Source organism: Carcharhinus amblyrhynchos, chromosome 1, assembly GCF_965287045.1.
Source record: "Carcharhinus amblyrhynchos chromosome 1, sCarAmb.v2.hapA, whole genome shotgun sequence".
Lineage (NCBI taxonomy): Eukaryota > Metazoa > Chordata > Chondrichthyes > Carcharhiniformes > Carcharhinidae > Carcharhinus > Carcharhinus amblyrhynchos.
The window spans coordinates 89,627,699-89,650,920 of record NC_137324.1 but is presented as its reverse complement, the minus strand read 5'-3'; the positions used below and the strand labels follow the sequence as shown (position 1 = coordinate 89,650,920).

General features: G+C 41.5%; 1 protein-coding gene across 1 annotated transcript in view; it reads left to right on the top strand.

Annotated features, from left to right (window-relative positions):
- nwd2 (NACHT and WD repeat domain containing 2) overlaps nt 1-23,222 on the top strand; it is a 124,775-nt gene that overhangs the window by 44,139 nt on the left and 57,414 nt on the right. Inside the window, exon 2 of the mRNA XM_080189059.1 lies at nt 21,038-21,126. Within this exon, the coding sequence (XP_080045185.1) occupies nt 21,038-21,126 (89 nt within the window). The remainder of the gene's footprint in view (nt 1-21,037; nt 21,127-23,222) is intronic.

Sequence of the window (23,222 nt, the reverse complement as noted above, 5' to 3'; positions counted from 1 at the left end):
ATAGAAGAATAAAGATAAGGAAGTTTTGAAGTCATACTGTTCATCGAATAGAATCATAGAATCTCTACAATGCAGAAGGAGGCCATTCAGCCCATCGAGTCCGCACTGAGCACAATCCCATCCAGGCCCCACCTCCACAACCCCAGATATCTACCCTGCAAATATCCCTGACACTAGAGTCAATTTAGCACGGCCAATCAACCTAACTCACATATCTTTGGACTGTGGGAGGAAACCGGAGTACCTGGAGGAAGCCCATGCAGACATGGGGAGAATGTGCAAACTCCACACAGACAGTGACCTAAGGCTGGAATTGAACCCAGGTCCCTGGTGCTGTGAGACAGCAGTGCTAACCACTCTGCCACTGTGCTGCCCTAAATCATTGTACAACTATTCTATTACTCTTGGCACTTATAAATGTGCTCATTTGCAGAGTTTGGAACTTTTCTGAATTCCATCTAGCTTCCAGTTATCTCAAAGGTCATGGGAATTTAAGGACCTGAAATTTGGGCCTCCACCAGAATTCAATAATGAACTCCCATAAATTCAGGTCTTTCACATTATCAACATAGATTACTCAGTAATATCACATTTGGACGATTAAACAATAGACATCACTTGTGAATGTGCAGCCTGTGAGATCATTGCACCTTCTGCTGCTGTTGACATTATATGAGATGTGAGTGGATGCAGGACGTACTGAAGGGGAGTTAAATATCCTATTTGAGTGGCAAGGAACACTGCAAATGCAGTTTGAGGATTGAAAGAGTGAAGGTTTACATCTTCTTAACAGTAGAAAACCAGAGACTTCCCGACGTGTTTGGAGAAAGATGGCCATCATTAATGGCCATCCTTGGTATGTGTCATTTTGAGCTAACATGCAAATCAGGGCTGGATGTAAGGAGACAGTGAGCAAGTTAGTCTTAACTGCAAGAGGAATTGAATAGGATTAAAGAGATGTGTGTGCAGTTGACTGATGCCTTTGTGAGACCTTGCATAGAGATTTGTTCAGCCTGTTCATCTACTTTATCAAGGGTGACTAGTTCTGTTCTAAATCTACCCCATTTAGCAAGGTAGTAGTGCCTCATAATGTAACAAAGGGTATCTTTAGTGCAAAGGTAAGAGTGTGTGACTGTCTCCACAGGGCCTGTGCAGTGATCACTCCGACTGATACATCCATGATTGGAGGCAATAACAACAGTTAGATTCTTTCATTATGCTCCTCTTGCCACTGGCACAAGCACAAGATAATAAGAAGTCTCACAACACCAGGTTAAAGTCCAACAGGTTTATTTGATAGCAAACGCCACTAGCTTTCGGAGTGCTGTTCCTTCATCAGGTGAGCCTAATGTTTACCCCAGTCCAACACTGGCACCTTCACATCATGACAAGCACAAGATGGCAGATATGTCCTTCAGGGCTCAGTAAGTAGTGACATTACTTGGCTTTTTTGAAAGAAATGTTGCACATTCTTAAGTGTAACAGATAAGTGTGATTCAAGATGTGTAAGGTGACAAGTTCATGTACTATTTTGTTTCAGTTTTAATATTTAGGGCATTATTAGAAGAGGCTTAAAGAGGTAAGGCTGATTAACTAATAGCAGCAGAAATGATAAGGGTTTTAGCAAGGAAACATTGCAAATGCTTAATGAACTTTCCAGAATTCTTCTCCTTTAATAGAAAGATTGACCCATTTATTTTAATTGCACTGTTATCCAATTTAATTTATTTTATCGTGTGCTAAGGTTTTAGACAATAAAATTGCCAAGTAATTTCTACCCTATGATTATTAGGTAATTGCATCAGTGTTAGTCAACTATTTCAACTGCATCAGGCTTCCTGTCTGAACACATTTTTTGTACAAAGCGCAACGTTAACTTGCAAAAGGCAGTCGAAAAGGACAATGGGGGGACAACAAGGAAATGTGCCCATTAGATATCTCTTTCAGGAAGCCAGCACAGGCACCATAGGTCAAACCGTTACCTCTTGTTCTTAATCATTCTAAAGTTCAAAATATGATGAGAGTACCAACAGTGGAAAAGTCTTGTTTCCCAATATTATCATCCCTTACCCAGAGGGATCACAAAGTTAATGAGTACTTTTGTAACTGACATTTAACGTAAGCATGAAACTTTTGGCGATGAGGAAAATGGATATGCCTGAAAGCACAGTAAAAGTGTGAAGGAGATCATGTTTGAATTGGTCCAACATAAATTCACTCAGGTCCAACCTGCAGAAAGGAAATCAGCAATGTGCCTATTTTTGGCAAGTTAAAACTCACTTAAAAAACCTCTGATTGTAGCTGTCACTGGTGTTAGTATTGCTATGAAATTTACAAATTGATTCTGATTATGGGAATCCCTGTACCAGCAGATAACAAAGGCTATACAAAGACTGGCAGGAGTAATTAAATAAAAACTATTAGATTAAAGTCTTTAAATGACTGATTTTAAACTGAGATGGAATATGTTGAAAGGGAGATATAGTCTGAGTCATGAGGGCCATTCTTGAAAAAATAATCAAATATATTAGAACAGTAAAGATGGCAACTGTATCTCTTTGTATTAAACTTACTAAGTGTTAAAATATGGAAAGCATGTCTTTGCTTAGTCAAACATCAGTCAGAAGCAAGGCTGTCAAAGTCAAAACAAATAACAAGTGTCATTATATGATTGGTATTGCAATGCCACGATTGTGTCACTAACTGAAATTGCTGTCATGAATTTTATTTTTTATCTTTATTAAAGCAAAGATCCATACTACGGCAGATATGACAAGGTAAATGGTCAACTATAGGAGTCCAAGCAAAAATTACTCATAGGAAATATAGTTGTGCCAATTTAATGGAACATTTTTTAAAAACTCTGAAATTTGTGAAAATGTAAATGTATCAATTTAGCCATGAGCTATCTAACTTTGTGGTAATGTGTTAAATGAATTCTACCCCTGGGGATGAACTTATCTCAGGAAGTGTCATTTTCACACTGTAGTAGCAAACCAATATAAGGGGTGAGTGACCCAAATGCCCAATGAGGCTGGAACGTCACGTCCTAGGACCGAGTGTGGGCTTTTACCATTAGATTTGATCTTGGAGTTGAATGGAGAAGACACATATTGAAGCATTCTGTACATAATTTAAGTTAACTAATAGATTGTTTTTGTTGTAGTTAACCTGTCAGATGCCAATCATTAAAATTGGCGACGAGGAAAATGGATATGCCTGAAAGCACAGTAAAAGTGTGAAGGAGATCATGTTTGAATTGGTCCAACATAAATTCACTCAGGTCCAACCTGCAGAAAGGGAATCAGCAATGTGCCTATTTTTGGCAAGTTAAAACTATTTGTCGCAAATTCTGAAGACTGGGTACAGAATATGGAGCATTGTAATATATTTTCCAGGCTCACGGAATTGGGTGGTGGGGAGAGGTGCATGGATGGATAAGAAGAAAGCTATGTTGCTTACTGCATGTGGGACCCAGACGTGTTTTGATCAGAAGTTTAACTTCTCTGGATGCTCCTGATAATCAAAGCTTTTGCAGAGCTTAGAGAACTAGTGAAAAGGTATTACCATCCTGAACCTTCAGTAATATTGTAAAGGTACAAATTTAATTCAAGGGGAGAACCCAGGAAGACCATTGCAACCATTATAATATTGGTAAGGCAAATAGTGGAGCACTGAGAGTCTGGTTCAGCTTTCAATGACATGTTGAGGGATTGTTTAGTATGCAGTGAAAATATGACAATACAGAAAATGCTATTGGCAGAATCGGAAATAACCTTAGAAAAGGTGCTGGGAGTGGCCCTAGCAATGGAAAGCATAGAGAAGGGGGTCTTACAGCTGCAAAGCATGCAGAGTGGTAAGGTCCATGAGGTTTAGTGAGAAGCTGCTAGCAACAGTAGTAGTCAAGAGCGAGGGCACTGGTTTAAGTTAAAAAAGGAAGCATTGAAGTTAGAAGAATTCAAAAGCATAGGAAGTACAGTCAACAACCTAGGAGTAATGCAGAGTGCTACAATGTAGAGGGAGTCACTCCTAAGGGAAATGCCGATTCAGAGAAGCAGAATGCATCACGTGTGGGACAAGGGGGAATGTAAGATACAAGTGTAGAAGGCCTGCCCAGCACAAGCAGGGTAAATCATCCAGCTCCAGTACATGACATGGAGAATCATCCAGAAGATGAACCAAACATTGGTTCGGTGAATAACATAATGGTGGGCAAGGTAGCCCCAATTACAGTGATATTATTGGTGAATGACAACCCACCAAAGATGGTACTGGACATGGGGGCCTTGGCCAGGGACGTTGGAGAACAAACATACCAAGGAGGGGTTCAACCCTGAGGTTGAAGAACACCACAGCCTAACTAGCCACATACGCTGTGAAGCTATTCAAATTGAAGAAACCACCCTGACTCCTGTAAGCAGTCCATGACAGCAGTCTGCTCAGCTACCATTGACTGAATTCTATGGGACGTGACTGCATCCAGGAATTAAGTTAAACTGGCTGGGATTTTTTTAAATAAATGAGGGGGGCTTGCATGAAGTCTTCAGAAACTGCATTTTGACAAGATTTGGGGAAGATCAAAGATTGAAGGACGAAGATTCATGTTGACCCTGAAGTGACCCCAGATTTTATAGGATGAGATCTGTGCCCTACCCATAACTTCAAAAGGTTGAAACTGAGCTTAAACATTTAGAAGATTTGGGAATCATTAAGCCCAAAAGGTTTAATGTATACCAAGCTGGACATGAGCCATGCTTACCAACAACTGAAGCTGGACAAACACCAAGAGAATACATCACTATCAACACACACAAGTGATATATCAGAAAATACATCTGCTATTTGGGGTCTCATCAGCTTGTGCCATTTTTCAATGCACAATGGAGAGTTTGCCGTAGGATTTACCCAGAGTTGTTGTTTACCTAGACAATGTTTTGATAACCGGATCCATTGAGGAAGGGCTTTTAACCAATCTAGACAAAGTCTTGAAGAGATCTCCAAAGGTGTACACCTGAACAGAGAAAAGTGCACCTTCCAAATGAATAGGGTGGCTTATCTAGGTTACAGAATGGATGCACAGAGATTACAGCCTATGGAGAACAAAGTGAGAGTCATCAGGGAAACGCCAGCTCCTAGGAACACCTCAGAACGCAAATCCTTCCTTGAGCTAGTTAACTACGACAGGCGGTTCCCTCCCAAATCTATCAACATTGCTGGCACTTTTGCATGGACTATTGAAGAAACAACAGAGATGTCACTGGAAAACACCACGAAACGGGTCTTTCAACAAAGTACAACAATCACTTCAATCATCACACTTGTCAGTACATTTTGACCCTCCTAAAAAGTTTGTTCTCATTAGTGGTGCATCCCTGTATGGGGTGGGAGATATGTTATCTCATTGAATGATGGGTCAGAGAGACTCATTGGATATGTATCAAGAACCCCTTCAGATGTAGAAAAAAGGTATTCTCAGATTAAGAAGAAAAGCGCAGCCATGATTTACAGTATTAAGAAGTTTCATCAATATGTCTATAGGAGACATTTCACTGTCATAACTGACCATAAGACTCCATTAAGGACTTTTTTTAAGGAAGGTGAAGCAATTCCCCAATTGTGTCTGCTAGAATACAATGATAGACATTGACATTGATGGCTTATGAGAACACAGTTCAACACAGCCCATGCAGACGCTCCAAATACCAGAAAGTACACCATCCCCTCCAGTACCTCAAGAGATTGTAATGGCCTTAAACATTTTAGATACATTATCTGTGATGGCATAACACATAAAGTTCTGGACTAGTCGAGACCCACTATTATCAAGGATCAAAAACATGATACTGTATGGTTGGTGGCTTGAAAGAGCTACGGAACAAATGAAGACTTAATCAGTCGAGAAAAGGTTAACTTTGCTGTGGGGATGGTGTCAGTCTGTGGGAAGCGAGAGTGGTTGTCCCTGTGTCTGGAACTTAAGGAATTACATAATGCCCATCTGGGCCTGTCAAAGTGTAAATGCTAGCTGGAAGCAATGTATGGTGCCCTGGCACAGATGCTGACATCGAAAAGATTGTGAAACTGTGTGACCAGTGCTACCTACAACAGAAGTTACCTGCTACAGCCCCTTTATACTCCTGGGAATGGCTAGATGGGCCATGGGTGAGCATTCTCACCAGGTATTGTGAGACTTCTTACTGAGCATTCTATAGCCAGTCCAGCATGCAAACCAGTCTTCCATCCATTGATGTACACTTTCCAAAGCCTCGGAAAAGCACCCAGCATAATCAAGGACCCCACACATCCAGGCATACTCTCTTCCAGCTTCTTAAGGAATTGGCCCTGGAAATAATAGATTCATTGGTGGTTATTTTCCAAAATTCTTTGGACCCTGGAATGGTTCCTACAGATTGGAGGGTAGCAAATGTAAACCCACTGTTCAGAGAGGGAAATAGAGAGAAAACAGAGAACTATAGACCAATAAGCCTAATGTCAGTACTGGGGAAGTTGCTAAGAGTCCATTATTAAGGATTTCATAACTCAGCATTTGGAAGGCAGTGGTATAATCAAAGTCAGCATGGATCTATGAAAGGAGAATCTATTGGATTCTTTGAGGATGTAACTAGTAGAGTTGACAGGGGAGAACTGGTGGACGTGGTTTATATAGACTTTCAGAAGGCTTGCGACAAGGTCTCACATAACAGACTACTATGTAAAATTAAATCATATGTGATTGCAGGTAATGTCTTGAGGTGAATAAAGAGCTGGTTAGCAGATAGGAAGCAAAGAATTGGCATAAATGGATCTTTTTCTGATTAGCAGTCAGTGACTAGTGGGGTTCCTCAGGGCTCTGTGCTGGGACCCCAACTGTTCACATTATATATTAATGATTTGGAAGAGGCAACTGAATGTATTATCTCCAAATTTGCAGATGGGTAGGAGGGTGAACTATGAAGAGGATGCAGAGATGCTTCAGTGTGATTTCGACAGGCGGTCCATGTGGACATATGTATGGCAGATGCAGGAAAATGTGGGTAAATGTGAGGTTAATCACTTTAGCAGCAATAATAAGAAGACAGATTATTACTTAAATGGGTGTAAATTGAGAGAAGTGGATACTTAGCGAGACCTTGGTGTCCTCGTGCATCAGTCACTGGAAGTAAGCACGCAGGTACAGTGGGTAGTAAAGAAGGCAAATAGTATTTTGGCCTTCATAGCGAGGGGTTTTGAGTATAATGATAGGGATGTTTTGCTGCAATTGTATAGGGCGATAGTAGGCCACACCTGGAATATTGTGTGCAGTTTTGGCATCCTTATCTGAGGAACTATGTCCTTGCTATAGAGGAGTGTAGCAAAGTTTACCAGGCTGATTCCTGGGATGGCAGGTCTGTCACATGAGGAGAGATTTAGTCAGTTAGGATTATATTTACTGGAGTTTAGAAGAGTGACAGGGGATCTCATAGAAACTTATAAAATTCTAATAGGGTGAAATAGGATAGTTTCAGAAAGAATGTTCCCAATGGTGGGGGAGTCCAGAACTAGGGGTTATAGTTTGAGGATAAGGAGTAAATCTTTTAGAACTGTGATGAGAAATTTCTTCACCCAGATGGTGGTGATGTGTAGAATTCACTACCACAGAATGTAGTTGAGGCCAAAACGTTGTCTGATTTCAAGAGGGAATTAGATATTGCTCTAGGGGCTAAAGGAATTAAGGGATATAGGAGGAAGGGAAGATCAGGATATTGAATTTGATGGTCAGCCATGATCATAATGAATGGCAGAGCAGGCTCACAGGGCCAAATGGCCTACCCCTGCTTCTAGTTTCTTCTATATTTCTTCCATAGGGAAAAAGATATTAAAGTTTGAGATCACATACCAACTGACTCAAGAATATCTTCTTGCTTGCTGCCATCAGACTTTTGAATGGACCTACCATATATTAAGTGATCTTTCTTTGCACTCTAGGTTTGACTGTAACAATATATTCTGCACCCTCTCCATTCCTTCTCTCCTAGGTACTCTATGAACTGTCTGTTTTTCCTGTAGCACGCAAGAAACAATACTTTTCACTGTATACCAATACATGTGACAATAACAAATCAAATCAAATTCATGTTGACTTCCTAGGCCCTAGGTATTATGTAATGATTTGTTTCCTTCAGGAATGGTTGCTGCCATATTTTGACAGAAACAGCTTGTTTGCTGATATGAATGCATTAATTGAGCATATCAGTTGCTGCATTTGTTCACTTGCACTGAGATTCCCAGATTTAGGACCTTGCTACAATGGGATTTTGGAAGGCAACCATCAAGCTATTTGTACATCAGTTGTGGTACATTGCAGCAAACTACAATAGAAGCAAAATACCGTGGATACTGGAACTCAGAAATAAAAGAATAAATTGCTGGAAACACCCAGTAGGTCTGGCACATCTCTGAAGAGTTAGCATTTCGAGTCATATTGGACTTATAATCATAGAATCCTACAGTGCAGAAGGAGGCCATTCAGCCCATCAGGTCTGCATCAACCATAATCCCAGACAGTCCCCCTGACACTAGGGTCAGTTTACCATGGCTAATCCACCTAACCCACACAGCTTTGGATTGTGCAAGGAAACTGGCGCACCCAGAGGAAACCCACGCAGACACAGGGAGAATGTGCAAACTCTACACAGACTATGACCTATGCTGGGAATCGAACCCAGGTCCCTGGCGCTGTGAGGCAGCAGTACTAACCACTGTGCCACCATGTTGCCCTAACCACTGTGTCACCCTATACTTGCCACCCAATTTGAAACACAACTCCCCACAGATGCTTGCAAGACTTGCTGAGTGTTTCCAGCATTTCCTGCTTTTATTTTAGTAAACTATAACCTAGTTTCCAAGTGCCTGCAGGAAATCATTTTCTTTCCACACTGTAACCAGGGAAAGAACCAATATCAATGTTATTGAAAAGGTCAGTATCAATGGAGAAATGAGAAATGGTAAGACTACAATAGATTATAAACTCCAGTTTACCTGAAATTGATATCCTGTGCCTGTTCCTGAAAATCATATCTTTGTGTGTTTAGAATGATTGCAGTGTGATTTTCAGTGCAGGTCCAGGGTCAAAAACTCAACAAGGCTGAGAATTGCTATTGGCAAGAATAATGGATGATTGCTTCAGAAATTCCTCTAGCTAATAAAAACAGTAATCCATTTATTCTACAGTTGTGTTAGAGTCTAACATCTACTTTATTTTTAGGCATTTAAAATATCTGGAACCCTTGTTGGGTTAATTAATTTTGGTTTGACAAATAGAATTACGGCAAACCCCAAATAATGGTAGAAGGATAAAATTTGCATCTGTGGCTGTGACATTACTGGGCTGCACTATTTCACTCAATTCAGCACGAGTTAAATATGTGTTTAGTAATTAGTGAAAGCTGCATTTGACAGCAGAATTATAAATGTTTTCTATAATTATTTAAAACTAACTAAAAAAGAGGCATTAATTTGTGACTGAAGAGCAGTAACAGTGCGTATGTATCAAATGCAGTTTTCACTAATTATTCAACTCATACTTGTGTTTAATTTTGTGAAATAGTGCAGTAACACGGCATCTGGATGGGTGTATGAATAGAGGGATACGGTCAGAGTAAGGGCAGAAGGTTTTTTTTTAGTTTAGTTAGCGCATCATGATTGGCACAGGCTTGGTGGGCCAAAGGACCTGTTCCTGTGCCGACCCTTTTCTTTGTTCTCTTTGTTCATATTTCACTTGTGTCATTGAGATAACCTTTAATTCTTTTTCTTGCCAATTGTCATGGTACATCTAAGCCTGTTCTATTGACAAGCCTTTGAATTGTGTTTGTTCTGTGTCAGTGAGTTATTCCTTAACCTCTCTTCTTCCCACTTGCCTAGACTGTTCACTCAGACACTCACTGAAGCTCTGCTGAGCTTGCTGATAGTTATGTCACACACAGTCATTACCTGTAGTGGGCTGAACTCTGAGATCTTCTAGCTATCGCTAAATCTCAAGAATTCAAAAGAAATGTGTCTGGAAATTATTTTGTACGCTCTCAAATTATGACTTCTATTTTAATAAAAAGAAATATGGCTGGCATAAAAGGTCAATAATTAGTAAGCATTGTTCAAACAAGTGATCAGCCCTTGCCTCATGTAACTGTTACATCATGTTAAATAAGGATTCCATCTTGGCAACAATAAAGGTGCCTGGAATAATGTAAAAACAGCTGTTTAGCACTTAAGGTGAAATTAATTTGTGAGTATCTAGTCGCTTGTGTGAATTACATCTGAAAACAGATGGTTTGTGGCTTCACTGCATATGAATGAAGACAGCAATTGTTATATAATGCACATGAACCCACATGGAGTATTCCCTGTTGCGCAGACACCATGACAGAATAGATTGATCTAGTAACCAGTTTTCCTTTACTCTTTATGCAGATTCGTAACAACAATGTGATAGCCTCAGCCTCTTTTGGATTTTGTGTAAATTTGTTCTCCTATGTTCTACTGGGGTTTTCATACTAAATGTGCTATGGCAAAACAGCTGAGAGGGAGTTGGGACTTTAAATATAATCACCTTCATTACGGAACAATCCTACATGCGTGTTTGGTAACCACTGAGTTCAATTTAAAAATCTGTGAAAGATTACAATCCAGTAAAGTTAAATAAACTAGCTTTGGAGTTTTGATCATAAATTCATTTTACAAGATTCTGTTAAGTTTATTAAACAGACGAATACAGGGGTAGCCTGGATAGTGTCTGAAAATATAAAAACTCTGTTTCGTTTATGACTGGTATGGATTTGCAGATTTGTTTAATTTACTCTGTGTGAAACATACCTAGAATTGGTCTCCGACATTCATTTTATGCCATGAAAATGGTGCAATAATACTAAATGTCTCCACCCCCATACTACAGTGGCAAGATGTAATTTACCTTATGGTATTTCAGATACAAGATTGTTTTCTTTGTCATAGTAATGACTGCTGACTATAACCCTCTCTGATGCAGCAGTGCTCATCAGTGCTGCCACCTGGACCTGATATTTGTGGAGTTAGGAAGTCTCTGCAAACCTTTAAGAATGGTAGGTGCAGCAAAGATGCAGAAGTACCACCTCCATTTCAGACAATTCCTATTTTTATCAGCAGGGCGAAGAGAGCTAGGTATGATTTCCACAGGAGGGAAACCTGAACGCAGTATGTCCATCTCAAGTTAATGCTGAGTTCAAACATACCATTTTGGCTGTTGCAGGGGTTTTAATTTGAAGTGTGGTAGTTGTAAATTTATAGAATAGATGCAAATACTCTTGGAGGGTGAAAAAAGTCTGCTAACTGTCATGATCAGAAGTGTTTTTTTATATCTCCTACTCTTTAAAAATTGGCTGTAGCCCTGTGATTTATTTTAAAAATACTCTACTGGACTACTTTGATAGACAGGCCAGCTGGTTTAGCATACATTTGAGCAGTTTCAATAGAGTTCTCTGTCGATACCTTAAGAGCTATTTATTATAAATGTTTGGCTGAATTTGAAAAGTACTAATATCTCAACAGCAGGCTCTAGATTTCACAGTCTGATTGATAGTTTAAAGAGCTTATTAAAGGATTAGTGACAAGAACAGAATTTGTTTTGTATTTATTTTTACTTGTTTTTATAAGAGATCAACCACTTGAGATTTAAAACCTTTACATCCATGAATGATTTTTCTTTTCATAATCGAGTCTGTATAATGAAAGCTGTATTAGATTTTTAGAAGTTTTTGTTTCATCTCCACATGGTTCTGATGTCTTTCCATAGGTCAGTTAGCACAGGCTATGGGCCAACGGAGATTGGTGCAGAAGTGAGGGCTCATAAGTGGTCAGTGCTAAAGGGCCTAAAATCTTCTAAAACAATTAGGTTCAAATCCCAGAAAACTGATACAGTCTTTTGAACCAGTCTGCATTGACCTCTTAGCATCTACTTCCAGGTTAAGTGGGCCCAACTTCAACTAGTATGTGCACCTCCTTCTGTCTGGAGTGAAAATCCTGTGATTCAGGCAGGTATTACCAAAGCAGATCCATCAAGTTGGGAGACTTCCTGACTCAAGCTACCTGGCTAAAGGGATATCCAGAATCTGGCCCTTATAACACGGGGACACTTTTACCTGGATCTTGTGATTTGCCTCTGACTATTTGCAATTTGATTTCTATTTCCAGACAAGAAATGCAAGATAAACAGGCTAAAATAGAATAGAGCATAAATAAAATCGTTGCCGACTTCAATCAGTCATTAGTGCCAGTCATAAAACCAGCAGCAAATCATAAAGGTGAGTTAAAGGTCAGGTCCTGTTCTCCCAGCAGGGAGCCTTGATTGCTGGCAGAGAAATTCTAGGTGCGCAGCCCATCATTTCAATAGGTGGAAGGTCGTAGGCCACTCATCCATGATTTCCGACAATGTGGCTGCTGCATCATTTTCTGGATCGCAAGAATTGATTCTCAGACTCCCTACCAAATATTTACAGCATGGGCTTTTGACCAACTCATCTGTCAGTAGAAACATAAATAAACTATAGCACAAACAGGCCCTTCGGCCCACAAGTTGCGTCAAACATGTCCCTACCTACTAGGCTTACCTATAACCCTCTATCTTACTAAGTTCCATGTATTTATCCAAAAGTCTCTTAAAAGACCCTATCGAATCCACCTCCACCACCACTGTTGGCAGCTGATTCCAAGCACCCACCACCCTCTGAGTGAAAAACTAACCCCTGACATCTCCTCTGTACCTACTCCCCAACACTCTAAACCTCTTGTGGCAACCATTTCAGCCCTGGGAAAAAGCATCTGAGAATCCACTCGATCAATACCTTTCAACATCTTATACACCTTTATCAGGTCACCTCTCATCCTTCGTCTCTCCAAGGAGAAAAGACTGAGCTCTCTCAACCTATCCTCATAAGGCAGGACACCCAATCCAGGCAACATCCTTGTAAATTTCCTCTGCACCCTTTCTATGGCTTCCACATCCTTCCTATAATGAGGCGACCAGAACTGAGCATAGTACTCCAAGTGGGGTCTATTCAGTGTCTTATACAGCTGTAGCATTATCTTTCAACTCCTAAACTCAATTCCTCGATTGATGAATGCCAGTACATCATATGCCTTCTTAACCACAGCCTCTACCTGCGAAGCTGGTTTGAGTGTCCTATGAACCCGGACCCCAAGATCCTTCTGATCTTCCACACTGCCAAGAGTCTTACCCTTAATATTATAATCTGTCATCCTATTTAACCTGCCTAAATGATTCACCACACACTTATCTGGGTTGAAGTCCATCTGCCACTTCTCCACCCAGTCTTGCATCTTATCAATGTCTCACTGCAACTTCTGACATCCCTCCACACTATCCACAACACCGCCAACCTTTGTGTCATCAGCAAACATACCAACCCATCCCTCCTCTCCCTCATCCAGGTCATTTATAAAAATCACAAAGAGCAAGGGTCCCAGAACAGGTCTCTGGGGTACTCCACTGGTGACCGACCTCCATGTAGAAAAAGACCCATCTACAACCACTCTTTGCCTTCTGTGGGCAACCAGTTGTAAATCTACAGATCAATGTCCCCTTGGATCCCATGCCCCCTCACTTTCTCAATAAGCCTTGCATGGGGCACCTTATCAAGCACTTTGCTAAAATCCATATAAACCACATCTATTGCTCTTCCTTCGTCAATGTGTTTAGACACATTCTCAAAAAATTCAATCAAGCTCGTAAGGCATGATCTGCCTTTGACAAAACCGTGCTGACTATTCTTGATCATCCTATACTTCTCTAAATGTTCATAAATCCTGTCTCTCAGGATCTTCTCCATCAACTTACCAACCGCTGAGGTTAGACTCACTGGTCTATAATTTCCTGGGCTATCTCTTCTCCCTTTCTTGAATATAGGAACCACATCCACAATCGTCTCCATTGATGATGCAAAGATCATCGCCAGAGGCTCAGTAATCTCTTCCCTCACCTCCCACAGTAACCTGAGGTACATCCCATCCTGGCCACTTATCTAACTTGATGCTTTTCAAAAGTTCCAACACTTCCTCTTTCTTAATGTCCACATATTCAAGCTTTTCAGTCCGCTGTAAGTCTGCACTACACGAAGATCCTTTTCCAGTGTTACTTATTTCTACTCTACTCATTTCATCTCACCACATCCCTCTCTTCCTTTCCCTCAGTCTATGGAAATCTGTTGCATGCTTTAAACAAATCTTCCTCTCCACATTGTTTCTTCTTTTCTCTGGTGCTATGTTGAATCTGGTGGCTTATTCTGCAGTTTTGTTTCAGTGGGACAGGGTGAAGTAAAGCAGTGATCATTGGCATACCACTTCACTTTGTAAGGATCACCACAAACCCCCTCAAATCCTGCTGTTGCCCTGGAAGGATTTTCTACATGAATCCGTGTAATAAAATTGGAGATGGATTTGTAAAGGACCGTCAGATTTTTACGGCATGGCTCAAAGGAGAGAGCTCACATTGAATGTCTTTATTGCTGCCCAAGCTCATTTCAGCAAATTCCATGCACATCAATTAATTCTGGGAATTTCTCATTAGTTTAAGCTCTTGCTCATTAAAAAAATTCTGCTTTAAATGTGAACAAATGTAAGTGCTTATAACAATGCACATGGATGGGATGCTGTTGTAGCTTAGTGAATGGATTCTGGGCAACATTCATGCATAATTTCATACTTATACACCACAAAGTATTTTGGTCACTAAGATTAATACAATTCAACAGGTGACCTATCACTAGAGCTATTTGCAAAATATTACTCAAGTTTTTTTTCTGTGATAAATGTCTGCCTTATTTTCAAACACGCTCAGGATTAATACTCACTCGTAGCCATTTTATGTGTTTGCTATTTTGTTTTTTTTGTCTGTTCTAATTAAGGTGTAAACTTATTAAGGTTGATTTTCTGAGTCTTTATCACAGCCAACATTTCCTAATGCATGTCTGGAGTGTGGTCATAGAAATTTTTTTTATATTCGTTCGTGGGACATGGCGTCTCTGGCTGGCCAGCATTTATTGCCCATCCCTATGAAATCCACCATTTTGACGTAAAACGAAATCATTTGCTGAGGTGCCGTGACTCAAAGTATTTTCCAAAAACAAATTAAGAGGAGAAAATTCTAAAACCTCTTCAAATAGTAAAATTTGTGTCAACTTGGCTCATGGACGCAGTTTTTCCATTGGACATTCAATTAAAAATCTGTCACAAAATGTCAAAAGTCTCAACTTTCAGTGAGATGACGTGGCAACTCATTGAAACCTCTACATACGGTGCTACAGAGTGATGGATTTCACACCATCCCTGATTTAGCCCTGCTGTTTGGAGTCATCCAGCAAAAGTTAGGTGCTCTTTTCAGAGAGAATGAAACGTAGTGGCTGATTGCCAGGCCAGGACACAACTATTCTGTATGGCTACAGATTAACGCTGCTGAAGGCCTGAGGACAGACTCTCGCCACCAGACCGAGGGATCTTAAAGAGGAAAAATACCAAGTAATTTGCAAAGAAACGTATTTCATGATGAGCATGGTTAGGGTTCCACGTTAACTTTATTGAGCGTCTGTCCTTCAAAAGGTGATCAGCAGATTTTATGTATCCAAACGCATTCCTTAATCTGTCTGAATTACAAAATTAAATGCAGTATTTTTACCATATTTCCATTTATCAAGTGGAAAGGTTCAAATCTTGCTTCAGGTGTATCTGGAGACTATGGGCTGAATTCTATGGCCCCCTGATGTCTGTAAAATTACCCTGATGGCTTTCTCAGCACCCTCCTGCCTGCCCAACTTCTCAGCCATTTTACAGTGGGACGAGACTGGCCCACCCACTCATGCACGAGTGGAAGTCTTTAAGGGCCATTTCGAACTTCACCTCAATTTTCAGGCTAGTGGGAGGAATCTGGAAAATGACCTTGCTCAGACCTCAGGTTGGGCGGGGAGGGGCGTGGTTGGCAGCAGGGGGAAGCTAAATGTTCTCTCCCTTGTGAGTGTTCCTGCTTCCCTAGGTCTCAGCATCAACAGGTCTACTATCACACCACCTGAACATCCAGGCTTCATCTCCCCTCCCTGCCTGGTCCTGGGCTCTGTGACTTAGACTCTAAGAACTGCTTGTAGTCCTTCCTTGCAGTAGCCACTACTGCTTCTGTCACTGTTGAGACTACAGATAAAGTCTAAAGTTTGTTTATTGGTGTCACGAGTAGGTTTACATTAACACTGCAACAAAGTTACTGTGAAAATCCCCTAGTTGCCACACTCCTGTTCACGTACATGGAGGAAGAATTTAGCATGGCCAATGCACTTAACTAGCACATCTTTCAGACTGTGGGAGGAAACTGGAGAACCCGGAGGAAACACATGGGGAGAATATGCAGACTCCACACAGACAGTGACGAGGTCCCTGGCGCTGTGAGGCAGCAGTGCTAACCACTGTGTCACCATGCCACCCAATTTAGCATGGCAAATGCATCGATGGGCTGTAATTCACTGCGGCAAGATTTGCTCCTGAGTGAGGGCATACATTTTGGCTCCAGCCAATTAATACTGTTTATGGTATTAAACAACTGCAGGGTGGCTAATATCATTGAGGATATGTTCCCCACATCGGATGGAGGGATGGGAAATCCTAGCCTGTGGTGTATGTACCAACAAGCATATTAACAGGAGGTACAGCCGATCTTCTTTTACTGCCCTTAATTGAGCCCAGCTCCATTTGTTTCTTTCATGCTCTATCCAGTCAACACTTTACTCCAAGTGGTAATGATTTCCATAAGATTAAGTGAATTTGCAACCAGTCGTGCTGTTTTTGATCAGAATTCTCATCTTCCTGTTGAATGCTCCCAGTTTGAAAGGTGCTTTCCATAACCTCGCACTTGGAAGGAGTGCAGTCTGGAGAGAGAGAGCAAGCTACAATGCTGTGTTATCAATTCTCCAGCTTGCGTTCCCCATGAGCTGCACTTCCTGGCTAGATCAGTACTCTCAGTTCTGGCAAGATACTTCGTCGGAAACAAATGTCAACTTAGTCCAGCTCGGAATAACATACAGATATAAAATGTTAAAATGTACAGAAAGTAAAGAAGACCTGAAATATCTTACCTGGTAGGAATCACTGGGTAATAATAACCCAATAATAATATTTTAATAGACACTACTATGCAGAGTTATTTAACTCTGATCATTACAATTTATATTTTTGTGATTTCTTTTTAACCTATTGTTGCACAAAAACTCATTACAGCCTCAGTATAAGTGATTCTCCTGTTTTTGAAATGCAACTTTAATGGACACCGCACTGTCAAATAATGCAGTTTAGAGTAGTTGTGTGTAGCAATAGGCAGGCAAACAGACAGAAAAGAAAAGGGATTTTAAAGAGAAAGAAGTGTTAAGGAGATTAGTTCAGCAGCAGCCAAAGAGGGGGAAGGTGTTTATTCTTTTAAAAATGAATGAGATGTGTAACAACACAGGAACTATCAGGCCATCGGCATCAGAATGTTCCAAGAACAAAGACTGAATAAACAGATGGAATGGAAAAGGTGAGTGGGAAGTGCTGTAAACATTATCTGGGAACAGAATATTGGGAAGTAGCTCTGGGAGAAATGAAAATCTGAGTACAACAAGGTAGGAGGCATGGTGGTGAAAGCAGATGTCAGAGACAGCAGCCAAATCTCAGGAGTACGGAGATAGACTTGATTTGGTAAAGGATCCTTCTTGATCGATTAAAGAAAGGTTTGTGCGAAGCCAGAACATAAGAACATAAGAAGTAGGAGCAGGAGTAGGCCATCTAGCCCTTCGAAAGCCCTTCGAAAGAAGGAAATAAAAATGGTCTGATAAAGTCCTGACCATAGATCAGAACAGTGGGGCAGGACTGACGGCCTTTGTTGCTATTCACTGTTCTTGTGCAGGCAGATGGGTAAGTACAGCATGTTGCTGACTGGAGAAGTATCATGCAAGGTTAAGCCAGTCAGCTAGAAACAAAGATATTGCAGCCACAATTGAACATTATCATTTCAGCTGTCAGATCAGAACATCAGCCCAAAGTTTCACTGAATAAGAGAACCATTTCCAAACAGAACCCAGAATTTGTTTCACTGCGTGGATTTTAATGTTCCTCTCTTCCTCCTCGCCACCTCCCTCCATTAGAGCGGGCTGGGAGGCAGAAGCGCTGTATAATGGGGCAGGAAAGTGCAAAGTAGAGATCTCATCATCTTGCGAGCTCCATCCCTGCAATAAAGTCCAGAATGGGGAGGTCGAGGACAGCCTCTCAGTCCACAGCCATTCATTTCAACCAGCAGCAATAGGGAGCCATGCCATGGATGCAATGCAAGCCACCAGGTGGATATTCTGCAACCTGGTGCGAGGGTTGGTGATCCCTCCCTCTCGCACATCTTGGGCTAACTGGAGGGATCTGCCAGTAGCAAGGGAGAGGCACTCAGGAAGACACCCCCTGTCCTTCATAATGATACCTGTTTTGGGGCCTCTCTGTCTGGCCTTCACGAGCCTGTCACACCCATCTGCATCTGGGGCTTCCAGCAAAGATTTTCATCCTGCGGTCTCCTATAATACTTGCGGTGCCCACTACTCCTGCTGGCACTGATAGCCTCTGACTGGCTGATGGCTCTTGCAGGTAGAACATCTGCCTCATCCCAGAAAGTGCAATGGTAAATTGCTCCTGGGGAAAGATGGGAACACTGACAACAGCCAGTGTGCTTCCTAATTGGAATTTAATCCTGACAGGGTTCCTGGAAATGACCACAGCGGAGCTGCCACTGGCTCTCCAGTTGGTAGACAGGCCCAGTGCTGTGATGGTTAAATTCCACATATTATGTGTGTGTATTTCAAAACATTGTGTGTGTTGCTAAAAGGAAAAGCAAATGATTGAATCCATTCCACAGCAATTGCAGAAAGGGCCAATAGAGTCATAGAAGGGTTACAGCACAGAACATGGTCATTCAGTCTGACATACCCATGCCAAAACTCGTTGCCTGTATCCATCTCAGTGCAAATCAAAAGTGTTTTTGGTGTTCTCAGTAGCTAATAGGATAAATGTGATAAAATATTTGAATTTATCGCTAAACTTCCATACTGCCAAGAATACGATGAAGAAAGCTCCACAACCACTTCTCCTAAGTGATTGCTGTTGAGCAGCTCACAATGCCTGTCCTGCCATAAGTATTGGATAATAAATAGCTGGCAGCCAGATTCAAGGCTGTAATTGGATCAAACAGTACAAACCACATCAATCACTAGCCTGAAGCAGGAGCAATTGAAATATCAGCAAAACTTCCAACCAGTTAGTGTCTTAAATTCACTGCCACATGTTTGTTATTGAATGTGTTGTGCGGATCTTACTTATTTCTTTCTGCTATGCAGTAGTAGTAACAAGTAAGAAGGCAGTTGGGTGGATGATGCAGAACTTTTATAAATTGGTATTGTATAAATCAAGAACATGGTTTAATTTTCTCTGAATCTAGTCTTGTTTTCCCTGTCACTTAAGTTTTGAACTTTCATTTGTTTTTTTTGAAACAAGTTAAAATCAAACTGGAATCAGGAAAGCCTGAAGTACATTGGTGTGAGCATGCAGGCTGCAAATTATTTTCAATTTGTAAGCAGACTGCTGGATAAACATTGAGCTGTTATTGTTTAACTATTGTCTGCTTTTCAATACTGTATTAGCAATAATAGAAATATTTAGAGCATATAAAGGGGCAACATTGTGAATTTGTATATCTGACTTTGGAGGTTAATCATAGTATCCCTACAGTGCAGAAGGAGGCTGTTCGGCCCATCGAGTCTGCACCAACTCTCCAACAGAGCATCTTACTCAGGCCCATTCTCCTGCCCCATCTCCTCAACGCAGCACATTCATCACAGCTAATCCGCCTAACCTACATACTAGGGTTAATTTAGCACGGCCAATCCACCTAACCTGCATATCTTTGGACTGTAGGAGGAAACAGGAGCACCTGGAGGAAATTCATTTTAAGCAAAATAACTTTGGAAATTTGCAGAGAACGTGCAAACTCCACGCAGTCACTTGAGACTGGAATTGATCCCGGGTCCCTGGCACTGTGAGGCAGCAGTGCTAACCACTGTGTCACCGTGCTGCCTGTGATCTGCCAGAAGTATATGTATATTCTGGATGCACACCTTATTGTGATAGTCTATCATTTAAAGAAAACATCTAAACTACTTCTATGGAGCAATGGACGCTGCTTCTATTATAAAGGCATAATACAGTAATTTACACCACAGAACCGAGTCAAGCACACAAACAAATAAGCAACACATTTCTCAAGATATTTTTATTGTTTGTTAAATATATCCTTTCTCACTTGCCTTCTAACAAGGAGATTAGGTTCTTGTAAGAGTGAGATGATGATAATAGAATGTGATAGTTTTGACTGAGAAACAATTGATGCCTCTTGTTGGTGCAAAAATATGGAAAACTCATCAGATCTCATTCCAACAGCAAAGCAAACAACATGACAGCTTTGATAATGGGAAGATGTTTTGGAAACTTTGGGGAGAGTGTATATTGTGTTTATTTTAAGCAAAATAACTTTGGAAGCAATGGAAACTAGAGAATATGAATGAGCTGTTCCAGTCCTGATGTCTGGCATCTACAATATGTTAGTCCAGTAGGGATCTATGACTTGCTCCAAGTGGAAAACTGGTCACACAGATGAGTTGATGGCATAATTCAAAAGTGACAAACTCCCTGGCAGCATTTATGAATTCGTTGTTGCGTTATTTTACAAATGAAAACAAGTGTATAAGATTTCAAATTCCCTGCAGTTTTGTTTTCACGGATTCATATTTGTCAAATTTATGAATACAGCAGTGATCCAGTTTACACTGTGTCTGACGTTGCTGAATGAGGGTTTTTCCTGTAAAGATGCATGCTGTCAGTGACCAAGATGTACACAATGTTTTTCAGGAGAGGTGTCTCTTTTTGATATGGGATAACTCGTGACATGTTGCTGCTTCTTTCCTCGCAGATACAGAGGCAGAAAGGAAATCACTGAAGGAGCACGTGTACCCCAAATTGCGGGAGTTCTGCAGGGAAAACTATGGGCTTGAATTCCAGGTAAAGGACACAAAGTTAAAGTTTGTTTGTTAGTCACAGGTGGGCTTACATTCACACTGTAATTAAGTTACTGTGAAAACCCCCTAGTCGCCACACTCCGACACCTGTTCGGGTACACTGAGGGAGGATGTAGTATGGCCAATCCACCTAACCTGCACATCTTTGGATTGTGGGAGGAAACTGGTGCACCCGGCGGAAACCCACTCAGGTATGGGGAGAATGTGCTAACTCCACATAGTGACCCAAGCTGGGAATCGAACCTGGGTCCCTGGCACTGTGAGGCAGCAGTAATAACCACTGTGCCGCCCCCAACATGCAGTCCTGGGGAGGGTGCATGATGAGTAGCCAATCAGATACCATCAATTTTCCAGCTGCTCCATCAGCTGAAACTCCCCAACCCCTTAACCCGCAAAATAGGATTTCTGCTGCAGTCCCACTCAGTACTGCACCTGACTGATTCCAACTAGATTGGGATCTAGTATAGCTACAATTCCAACAGGGATTCTCTCCCACTTTCTCCAGTTAACAGCCTTTAACTGGGACTTTCTTCTCTGGAGCATAGAAGACTGAGGAGTGATCTTATAGAAGTCGATAAAATAAATGCTTCATCCTGCCCCACTGTATCTTACCCACGGTGAGGGGAAACCACTGCTATACAGGAAATCCAGGAGCTTTAACTGGTGTTGGACAACAGAGACGAACCTCCTTATTTGGACACCGAGGCCTGTTAAAGATGTCTTCCTCCACCACTGCCCACCTGCCCCTCACCAAGGTTGTCTCCCATCCTTTTACTCCCCTTGAACCTGAACCACCTCGCCCCTGTTGCGGAGACTCTTGACTCTGGATATGCCTGAGCTCCTTGGTGTGATGGGATTGAGGGTGTACCCAGCAGTACTCCACCATTTCTGGCAGGTGCTGCTAGAACTACAGAGCTGCCAGCCATCTGATTGGCAATTTTGTAAGGTGGGACCTTTCCCTGATATAAGGGCAGGATATGGGGTAGCCATCAGGATCATGGATGAGCAACCCGCAATGTTCTGGCTGGTGTGAGTGGGGTGGTTGGAGACCATGGTACACAAAGGACTGCAAAAAATGCAGCCCATTGAGCCCTTCTCTGAACTTGCTTTTCTGTCTATCTTTGTACCATCAGCAAATTTAGCTAGAATACAGTCAGTCACTTCAGCCAAGTCATTAATATTGATCATATGTTATTGAGGCCCCAGCACTGACTGTGTAGCATCCCTCTAGTTGCAACTTGACAACTGGAAAATGTTCCATTGATTCCAACTTTCTGTTTCCTGTTAGCTACCCAATCCTCTTTCTATGATAATATACAGTCCCCAACACCATAATCACTTTGTCTTGTGTAGTATACTTTAATGTAGCACTTTTTATCAGATGTCTTTTGGAAATCCAAGTGCATTACATCTCCTGGCTCCCTTTATCCAAATTGCTTGCTACATACACCAAGAACTCTCACAAATTTATCAAATGCAATTTCCCTTTAAAGCCATGTTGACTCTGTTGGGAGTTCCTAAATGTCCCTCTACTACTTCTTTAATAATGGATTCTAACATTTTCCTAATGAGATGTTAGAGAAACAGATCTATAGGATGGAGTTTTCCACACTTCACCCATCCCACTGCATGTTTTGTGGTAGTGTATGTGGTGCGCCATTGGCCAGTGGTGCAATCTTCCATTCCCACTGCTGTCAACAGGGTTTCCCATTATTTGCACCCTCCACCGCTGGGAAACCCACAGAGGGGGATCATCATTGGCGGCACCGGAAAATCCCGCTGGCGGGAACAGCCAGAAAATCCTACCCAAATTTTCCTACTTACTGCCTCTCTCCTTTCGTAAATAGACACATTAAATCCAATCACTGCGTGGGATCTTTCCAAAATCAACAGGGCTACAGGGATGGTGCAGAAGGGAGGGATTCAGATACCTGGATAATTAGGGGTCATTCTGGGGTGGGTGGGACCTCTACAAATGGGATGGTCTACACCTGAACCAGAGGGGTACCAATATCCAGGGGGGGAAATTTGATAATGCTCTTCGGGAGGGTTTAAACTAATTCAGCAGGGGGGTGGGAA